Source organism: Atta cephalotes (genome assembly GCF_000143395.1).
Source record: "Atta cephalotes unplaced genomic scaffold scaffold00044, whole genome shotgun sequence".
In the NCBI taxonomy this organism is placed as follows: Eukaryota; Metazoa; Arthropoda; class Insecta; order Hymenoptera; family Formicidae; genus Atta; species Atta cephalotes.
In genome coordinates this window covers 1,415,111-1,426,442 of record NW_012130108.1, presented here as the reverse complement: position 1 = coordinate 1,426,442, position 11,332 = coordinate 1,415,111, and the positions used below count along the sequence as shown (strand labels likewise).

Below are 11,332 nucleotides of genomic sequence, written 5' to 3'. Positions count from 1 at the left end.
GAGAGAGAGAGAGATTGCAATAATATTAGGTATCTCATAATTAAGAATGAACAATTACAAAAATAAATTTTTGTAAAAAAATTTAAACTGTCTCGGATTATTCGATCTATTATTAAAATCGTAAAAAATATATTAGCATCGTTGAAAATTAAAGAAAAAAATTTTTTGTCACGAGAAGATATAATTATGAACTGTAGAATTACAAATTATGATATTTAATTTCGCTTGATATATAATCAATGATATAAAATGTGGATATATGATTCCTTCCCTCCACTCTGTGGAGAATAAAAGTTTACAAATGCGCAAATACATAAAATATATAATTATTAGTAATTTTTTTAATGTGATATAAAATGAGATAAATTAATAAAAAGAATAATAATCATTAAAATAACATATAAAATAAGTTTGCCAAATTTTATTTGATTCCTATTTTTAAATACAATAGTCTATTTATATCTCATTTTTACCGATAAGAATATACATTTAGGACATGTAATAATAGTTTACATTATATATAGAATCTCAGAAATTAATGCACACATTTATCGATAAAAGTGAAGTGTAAATGTAGTGTAAATCAATATACATTTTGAATATATATTTGTATGCTTATTATAATAAATCTATTTTGTTGTAACATAACATGTGATATAACGAATATATACGGTTAAACGAAAATTTGTACTTACAAAGAACATCTGTCACAGTTAAGCAAAATATAAAATATTATAATCGCAGAACATTTAATCAAATTTTCAATTATATTTAATATCGATATTGAATATTTTACTTGATGTTATTAATTGATAATAAAATATCTAAAAATAATTTGGAATATTTTCAGATTTAAATAAGATGAATTTGTTCAATTTTTAAAATTTCATTTACTTTATTTTTCTAAAATTTCATTTACTTTATTTATCAAAGTATTAATAATACCGATACATTAATTTTGGCATCATCAGGATTATTATAAGTATCAAATAAATATATTTTAAATAAATATATTTTACATTATAATTAACACGTACTTCGATTTAACTAATAATGATTTATATGTATATTATTATCACAAAATTAATTATAAAAATTTTAATGTAACAAAAATATTTTTGCAAAAGCTCAGTTAAATTGAAAATAATCGGCTATTGTGCGACATTATTTTCGAAAAATGTTTTTTATGACATATAACTGGTAATAATAACTCTTATTCTCCTGAGATCAATTCTTGAGAACCTAACAGCATTAGTTCATAAGGCTTTCGGATTTTCAATAAGAACTATTATTTCCTTGATATCGAGCATTTCAGTATGTTTTCTCGATAATCAAGACAAATAAAAAAATAAAATGATAAATGGTGCTCACAGAAAATTTTTTTTATAATATATTCTCAATCAATTCGTATTTCATTTCAAACTCTATTATGTGACGTATATAATACGATATGTCATATATATATTAATATTTTTTAAAAATCAGCCGCATATTTGTTTTGTTATACGTACGAAGAATACTTATAGAATAATAAATAGCGTGAGACGAGATTGATGCTTAAACAATATCGTGACAATGTGTCAAAAGAGAAACAATTGAAACAAATGAATAACTTGATAGATAGACAAGTAAAAGATGGACAGATAGATGGACAGATCCGATTAAAAACTTTCGAACGTTGTACATTGGATCGATAAGAAACTGTATGAGCACATCGCGATCATATTCTCCCAATTTTCTCTGATTTTAGATATCAATTAACCAGATATCAATTAACAGATCTCAACATTGCAGTTGTCTGACTTTGACATAATTATTGCTAAATCTTCTTGTGCAGTATTACATTCACGAGCTCATAACGGCTTCTGTACTTGAAATGTTTCATGAGTCTCTAGTTCAACACTAGTCATTTTATTCAATTGAAACAATCAACCTGATTGATAAAATTTTATTATTTAATATCCATGTGTCTTTCTTTTATTACTTTTAATTACATTTTCTTTTTTTTTGTCATGGTTGATGCAGAAATTGAATAGCAAAATAATTTTATACTCCTATTTTTATATAATATTCTATAAACTTTAATGAACATTAGTATTGGAGACGTCAAGTACTGGTATATAACAAAAGTTTTAGTCATAGTAGTATTTCTCGGAATACGCATAATTTTTCCATATTATGCCGGTACTACTATACGGAAAGAATGATTTTGCTAAAGTATCTAAAAATTTAGCTAGATACACATTTGAAAATAAATTTATTGGATTATTAAAATGATTACGCGGGAATCTTAAGCATTATGAGTAATACTATAAAAAAATTCTTGCAATTAGTTTGAGCATCCTACATTATTTTGATGGTTATAATAAAATTATTTTCAGATCTGTATCTTATTAAATTTTTATTAGATAAGTACTCTTCAGCAAAATCTTTGCGTGTATTATTATGCATATATACAACGTTATTTTATAAGAACTTCTAAATTTGTTTATGATTATCTCGAGTAATAATTTGTAAATATTATTTATATATAATATTAGTATATAAATATGAATTATAAATTTGTTGATTGTAAAGTAAGTTCTACACATTTAAAAATAATATTTGTAAGTCATCACTTGAGACGATCATAAATAAATTTGTTTGAAAATTTTTATAACACAATATTTTATATATGTATAATAGTAATATTTTATATATGTATAATAGTAATAATATCTATACTTTTTATATCGCTTTCAAGCTCTTAAAATATATCGAAATAACTTTGTTCTTATTTACATTTTGCATTCATAGTAATAATGTGTAACAATTCATTATGAACTGTAATATATAACAACAAATACTTTTCCAGCAATTAAATAAATTTCTACGTAGGATCTTACAAAGCTTATTTGTAATTAATTGTATTATACTATCTTTAAAAATAAAAGCTATTTACATACAGATTACATAATACTTTTTTAAAGTTCTAAGATATAATGCGTCAATTAATTTACGCAATATATCTTTCTTTCAAAGACTCATGTATCTTTGAATGTATTCTATTTAGAGTTTACGACTGAATAACTTACAATATTTCCTCAATAAAATACATCATCGAGACGTTTCGAACTTCCCGACACGCGAGGGGGAGTTAACAGAAAGATTCTTTTTCGTTTTTGCAGTAAGATATCCATATTTTTACGTTTCATCAAATTATCTATCTTCGTAATGTAGTCTTCCTCTACCTTGAGAAAAAAATGTTCAAATGAGTTACTATCGTAATCACTGATAAAGATTCTGCTGATAAAAATCCTCCACCGTGAACATTCCTTCCGCGTATGGACTATGCGCCTTCGTCTTTACCAGATAAAAACCCCGATACTTCCTATTGACATCCTCACCCATCAGTACCGCGGGAAATCTGGGCGGACAGAGACCCAGAAGATAAGCTACAAAACCGGGACATGGCCAGCCCCAAAAACCGACTTTCGAGTTGATCGATTCGCTAAAGTACTCCGTCGCCCTGTGGTGGTTGCATCCGAAGGGATTTCCATGTTCCCAGCAACCAGGTTGATTGACTCCACCATTCATGTAAAAGTCAATATGACCACTTGGTTCGATTTTACCCTGAATAAAGGCATTCGTGTGTAACACGTCGACGAATTCAGCATCGCTCGAATCGAGTTTCTCGTCCTTATTGACGGTAATGAAAAGCGGCATTGCCGGATCGAGACCAGTGATTCTCGTAAGTTTGTATGGTCGTAGTACGTTAGCCGCGAAAGCTGGAACATGGGCGCCCAAACTGAAGCCGATTACGTGAATGTCCTTGGCACCGTAGTCTCTTAGACGGTCAACCAGCTGTGCCAGACAGTCGCCCACGTGAGGCACGTTATGGACGGCTATGGGGTAACAAGGTGCTATCGCCAAACGGTGCCAATCGATCGCTATGATATTGTAACTGGCCCTCTTTAAATACTCGTTCTTAACATCCACCAAATAACTTAGCTGCATATCCGAATTGTAACCATGAACAATGATCTTCGTGGGCAACGCCGTTATGAAATTGGTATCGGCAAGATTTGAGCTGGTATCGTTCACAAACAATTGTTGTCCCTCTTCTGGATTGTGTTTGGTAAAGAGAAAGAACGTCACTTCTTCATCGGGACACGTCTGATTAGTGTTAACTAGACAGGGTCCCACGAAGAAGTCTTTACCGATCTGATCATCTACGGTATTGCTCACGACGAAGGTCTGTGTATTCGCGGCCGCGAACTTGCAGACTAACAGAAGAATTGTGCAAATCCTCCAGGTTGGTGAACAACCAGCCTGGTTGGTAGTTGTCATCTTAGATCCGTCGGAAGCTCCACCTTGACCGTGATATCGTGCGAAGGTATGTCTGCGAATGATTCCAAGTGACTGTCTAGTGGGAACTGGTTGTTGCAACGACTGGTCGATCGATACGGGCGAAACTCCGTGATAAAAGAGCGGCACGTACTGGACGAGCCTCGACGAGCTTGGAATCCCTAAAGAGCACCGCCACACGCGGCGACGTTTTAACAAGAATGTTCGGTCAGTTGTCGATATGCGCGCACGAGGTGAGTCACGAAAAGTTAATGCTGTTATTTTTAGCGATATGATATTTAAACATTGAAAATCTTTCCGAAGAATTATAGTCCTATTTTCGATAAGATTATAATTCTTCAGAAGACAAAGCAATGAAAAATTCAGATCGTTTTGATAAAAATTACAAAGAAAAGTCTTTGAATTTTTGTCTTGATAAGAAAAATTCTAGTCTTTATTGACTCAAAAGATTATTTCACGTACACTTAGCTTTTTGGTTTCAATAATATAGTAAAATAATAGAGTAAAAAGTAAGTGAGTCTCCATTTTTGTGTAATTTTTATTGTTTCAATTATATTTAATCCAAACTTTATATAATATATACACTTGATTAAGATAGCAAACCAAATCATTTAATTGAAAAGACATATATTCTGAATGTGATAGTAAAGGAGTCTTCTTCTATATTTTTACAAAATGTTGTTTTTTTTTCAGATTTATTTAGACTTTCCATAAAGCTTAAATTTATAGAAAATTCTGAATGTATTGAGATATTATCAGATTCAAAAGTTTCTTTTCATGAACACGATTAATAATATTCTCTTCTCTATTCTATAAACAATATTCTTGCATTGATTCTGTCGTCATAAATATTTATCATCTTTTCTCTGCTTCGCGAATAGGGACTTTTTAAAATCATTTTAAAATGTTTAAATAAACACAAAGGTAAAATATTTTTAACAAAAAATACCGCTTTACAATGTTTTTTTGTTAAAAACTTGAAGCTCACATTATCCGCTTTTGAGGAAAACCCTATACAGAAACCTTAACAAAGTTTACATTTAATTATATTCTAGCGAAAAATATAGTTAATCAAGCTTTCTTATCTACTTAAAATAGAATAATACTTTAAGAATTAAGATATAAACTTGTTATACTTAAACTTTAAATCACATCAAACTTCATACTGAAAATCATATGAAAAAATTTAAATATATCTCCTTTAATATATCGTAATAAATAAACACCAATTGTCAATAAAAAGGTCGTACAGTGACGGCACAGTGATTTCACAACTTTGATCTAAGGCCGGAATCATTGAAGATTAGACTATGCATTGAAGATTGAAGATTGAAATATGATCAATCAAAATAATAGGAGCTAAAATTCCTTTGTCCTCATTGGTTTCAGTCTTCAATCTTCAATCTCAATTTTCAATGCATAGTCTGATTCCGGCTTAAAAATAGATTAAAAATCTTTTGGAAGATATCAATTATAACAAAAATTTTAAGTGGGGTTCACATTACTGTTTTCTCTATACGAATGATAAATTGATATGGAACGACTACACACATTAAGATATAGTAACTTCACGATAAAATAAAAAAATCAAAAGATCTTGAGAATTATTGTTTATAATATAAGAAAAGAAATTTTGATATTTATATAATAATGTTTGACATTGCGAGAAAAGATTATTTATGACAAATACATTGATCAATTTATAAAATTGAATTATTATTTTCTCAAAAAAAATTACGATATTCTTTTCACCACTCACCACTTTATACGCAAAACAATACAACTCCTCGTAGGTCGAACCGATGACGAACTAGAGCACATTGCACAATGTTTCGCTGTGCACTTGTACGTTACACAAGCATTCAACAGTCGCGATACATTTCACGGAATAGACTGGTTGATTAAACGCATCATTGATACTGTTCGTTTGCTATAATAGTATGATAAAATTTCAACGGTGATATCATTAATAGAGTGATAGTGCAAAGGCGACTGATGAACAAACGAGAATGATTACGACAATGGTGATGGATCGATAAAAGCTTAGGTGCACGATTGGCAGATTAGAATACAGGAGATAATGCAATGGCACGTGAATTGTAATGGTACTCACCTCTTGTAGGACAAATTGGGTATTTCCGAGGTACGCGTGTTTCCTTAACCGCCACTTGTCGAAATTGCGCGCGTCAATATATCGGCAGCGAAATTTACTTGTGCTAAATAAAAATTTTCTCACCGTAGTAGATACTTAAAATTCTAACTTGTATGTGTTAGTAGAGAGAGAATTTAAACTGTAATAAAAGCGACGATAATTTTAACGATTGAGCAATCAAATTCACTGTAGTTTTAACTGCATAAAACTTTTTTTCATTTCTTTATTTTATAATCAACGTTTCTAGACTTTACTTCATGAATGATAACTTTGAAGCAACCAATCCGATTTTGGGAAAAGTGATTTGAAAGAAAAATATTTTATAGAATTTTTATGCTAATTGAAAGTAATATATTTTATTCTTGTGATAATATATATTTTAATAATGAAAAAAAAGTTTTTGAGCTTTTTATTACTGCTGGACGAAGCAATTAGAAGTTGATATCTTTGATTTACAGTACGGATACGATAACATGTGCCCTGCATCGCGTGACTAACCTCAATGACATTGAAAGCTGCTTTGAATAATGCGCCAACTTCCTGTTACAGCTCGAGTCTCGTTTGCAATAATTATTCGCGATTGTACTACCAAATATCATCGAAACTCGAAATAAGTATCATTGATCGTTTCAACACGAGTTCTCCGTATAGGATCCGCGCATTTCGGAAGAGCTCGTGAAAGTATTCGTTCGTTACTTCCGTTTCGATAAAACGCGCGAGAAGGTGAAATTTCGTTCGAGTTGGCACGCAGCCTACAAACATATCAATAAACTTTCGCGACCGGCGAGGTAACCTATGAATGTTAATCGTGACCAAAAACACTTTTACATTCGTTGCTGTTACGTTCGTTATGATTGACTAAAACCTGTCCCAGTTATGTGTGGCTTTTTAATGACTAAATTATCAATATTATCATATTATTCTCATAAGGAACTTGTCATAACTATCTGGAATCGATTTGATTCTCTTTGAAATATATGTTGTAAAATTTAAGACTTTTTTTTTATATATTTATGTATATTTTCTTATATTGGTTCAATATGAAATTTAAGGGATAAAACAATCCTTTTCAAGTAGGAATCAAATTTAACCTTTAATACACATCTTTCGTGTCTTGCGCATTTCTTTTCATTAATTTATATATTACAATGTTATATACAACAATTGTATATAACACTTTATTATAAATATACAATTTTGAAAATACTTTCTAAAGATGTCTAAAGATGTAAAAATTGCTTAATAATTTTTATATGCTTGTAAAAGTGATGAAAATTAATTAATCCAGAACACGAAAGATCGTGTAGTAAGAATGCCAAAAACTAAGGTATGTACTAAAGAATAAGTTGACACTTATATTTGATTTCTACGAAATGTACAATGAATGAGATGTACAATGAATGAGATGAAAAATGTTTTATACAAAAATTTTTATATACTGCAGTAAATGTGTATTTAAATTTTCCAAAAAATCTAATATTTTAAAAATATATCCCTATCTCATAGATTTTTGTATTTAACAACTTATTTCAAGGAGAATTGATTGCGAATAATTGTGATAGTTTCCTCGAAGCAAATTATTATTAAGACTTATGTATTATTTTAAAAATTAAGATAGAAAAAAGATTCACGAGAGACAAGTAATAAATAATATGTAGATCAAACATCGATCAAAATCGGTTAATTAAAATTTTTTAAAATAAAGATAAGTTCATCGCACGTTTAATTTGATAGACTTCCGTACATGATTTACATATTCTGCTTAAATATAAAATTCTACTTTTCGAATTTTTTTAAATACAGTCAAAATCCAGAACGAACTTGTTTATATAATATAAAAGAAATATAAAAAGAAAAGGAAAGAGATGGACGAATGTTCTCATTCGTATTTCACCTACGTAATCCTCCTATGTCCAACCTCTCGTAAAAATTCTTCAAATGTAGATTGGTAGTCTCATTTCATACTGGAAAGTGCATCTGTATACGGACGAAAGTATGCATTTCATGCCTCGAAAATATGAATGTCCCAATGATAAGAGATAAGAGATATTTTATATTTGAATTTACACTAGTTAGAAGGAATTATTAATTATATATTAATTATCAAATATTTCGTATATCGAATATAATCGTATATCATTTGCATATAAAAAAAATAAGGTACGGAGAATAAATTTTGAAATAATTTATAATTATATATAGATTATTACGTCAAAAAATTTATATAAAAGCAATTAATAATTAAAATTATCACATTGTACGATTGCATTATAAAATACCAATAAATAATAATAATGCAACGTAAAAATTGAATAAAACATTGCATTTGGTTAAAATAAGAATTTTAATTTTGTCAGCAATATTTATTTTTGCATACTGGCTCGTTTTAATTTCCATCCTGCATTGCTTAATTACGGTTAAAATTGCAATTACCGTAGATCCTCCGTTAATCATGTTACATACTGAATTTTCAAAGAAAATCGATACCGAGTACAGGCTACCCCAATTTGTGGTGTGCAGCCTATCAGGCAATCATACTGCAATCTCCATTTTAAAAGTGGAATCCGTGTTACATGGACGAACGATAAAATCAATAGCATAAGCGGAAATGCCTAAATTAGCTTATATGGCTTATACATATATTAGCGATCGAATTTGGTCCGTTTCAAAGTACACATACTCGAAATAGATGTTATCATATTGCATATAGCTGTATTAATTGCACGAGTGCATTAATTCATCACTGAATGAATTAATTTCACTATAGTTTGTGAGCGAGTACAAATATCATTTTGCACATGCGAATCATTGTATTTTATATATTTCGACGTTATTTTATTAATCTGCAGTTAAAAACTTAATGATACTTTGTGATATTTTGCTCATCATTCTCTTCGCGTTTTATCGTTCCGAATTTTAAGTATCATTTATTAATTATCGTGTAATTCAGTTACTAACTCTGTTACAACTATTTGTTATTTATTAAAATATACATAAACGAGTTGCAGAACAGCGAATGAAGAAGCATATTTTTCTATTTTCGCAGTCGGTCGGAATACCATTGACGAAGTTGTCGAGTCTTTTTTGGACCAAAGCCAAAGCCCCAATGATGTATCTTTTGCTTCCATTTATTCTATATTCTCCTCTGTATTCCCGAGATAGTAGAATATCGTAACAAGAGTGCACACGCAAAACTTTTAGTTAAGATATGAGATATCGACATTTCCGTAAAAAACAGATACGATATATTGGAACATCTGTAAATAGATATTCCTTTTGCTGTTACACTTTCTCCAATTTCCAGAATACAATATATTATTTCTTATTATTTTACGACAGCAAATTATTTTAAACTTTCTTGAGGATGCCTTACTGTTTTCTTGATTCAAATGCGAAATAAGTTTCTCATTGATATAATTTTGTTTTTGTAAGAATTATTCAGACCATAAACATAATGATTAAATTTGTATTTGTAGTAAATTTGTAAATGTAAAAAATTTGTGTTATTTCCAAAGAAAATTTGCGAAATATCAAGTAAAATTTAAACGTTGAGTATTTCTCGTTTACTCGCAAATTTTATTTGAATGTGTACAATTTTTCTCCATAAAAGACGTACACCCGTAGAGATGTTATGAAAAATATTTCACGAATTTTAGTACATTTACTAGTATTTATGATACATTTATTTTGGACATTTACTCCGAATTGTAATACAAAACTCACTATATTGCTTCAATTTATTATTTTTACCGAACTTAGATGTATTTTCGATCTCAGATGTATTTTTAATTCGTGTTGCATCTGAATTAATTGCAATATAGAATCATTATTCATATTATTCATTTTGAACACCTTTACTCTTCGACGTGCACAGGAGATGCGTCAGCAGAGATGTCACGAGTTTTAATTGAACGATGATACATGAATTTTGATTTCGAGTTAAATTCTATGTTTAAAATTTCCATCTAGCTATTACGACTTATGAAATTATTCGATTTTTATTCTCGAATAATTTTGGACGGAATCGTGATTGGGAGTGGCTCGAATAAATATCGGTCGAACGAAATTCAACGAAAAGGCAGTAGGTGAGACGAAATTGCTGCATCGATGTACGAATATCTACATGGGCAGTGCAGGTGCAACGCGCATGATACTGTACTGACTGACGCACTGCAAAATGCGTATTTCGCAGAGAGAGAATATTTATCAGAAATATTTCGTAAAAATTTACCGTGAAAAGAACATCGTTTGTCGCTTTTAGGACTTCATATTCGATAAGGAAATAATTGAACATAATTATGCTATCCATTATCAATATCTAGAACATTGTATAAAATGAACAGTGTATAAAAACAAAAAGATAATAGAAGAATATTTTGTAAGTATTATTTTGATAATATCATTAAAAGTCATTAATGTTTTTCTATTTTATGTGTTTTATAATCTTAATTTCAATGAAAACAGTATTGAATCATGAGAAAAAATTCCGATTGATAATATACTTCAAAGGAATTGAAAAAGATAGCGTGGAAAAAGAGAGCTCGATCGAAGATTAAAAGATGTCTTAATTTCTGTGTCGCGAATAATTCAAACGTAACTGAAAGTGACAGAGAGAGAGAGAGAGAGAGAGAGAGAGAGAGAGAGAGAGAGAGAGAGAGAGAGAGAGAGAGAGAGAGAGAGAGAGAGAGAGAGAGAGAGAGAGAGAGAGAGAGAGAGAGAGAGAGAGAGAGTAGAGTAGTAGTAGTAAGTAGTAAGTAGTAAGTAAGTAGTAGTAAGTAGTAGTTAATAAGTTATAGTTATACGTAGTTATACGTAAGTTAGTTAGTTACGTTA

The 11,332-nt window shown here is 29.8% G+C and overlaps 1 protein-coding gene across 1 annotated transcript in view; it reads right to left on the bottom strand.

The window, feature by feature from the left end:
* Positions 1 to 3,267: 3,267 nt before the first annotated feature.
* Positions 3,268 to 11,332, bottom strand: part of LOC105622405 — a 117,242-nt gene continuing 109,177 nt past the window's right edge. Inside the window, exon 6 of the mRNA XM_012203830.1 lies at positions 3,268 to 4,508. Within this exon, the coding sequence (XP_012059220.1) occupies positions 3,268 to 4,508 (1,241 nt within the window). The remainder of the gene's footprint in view (positions 4,509 to 11,332) is intronic.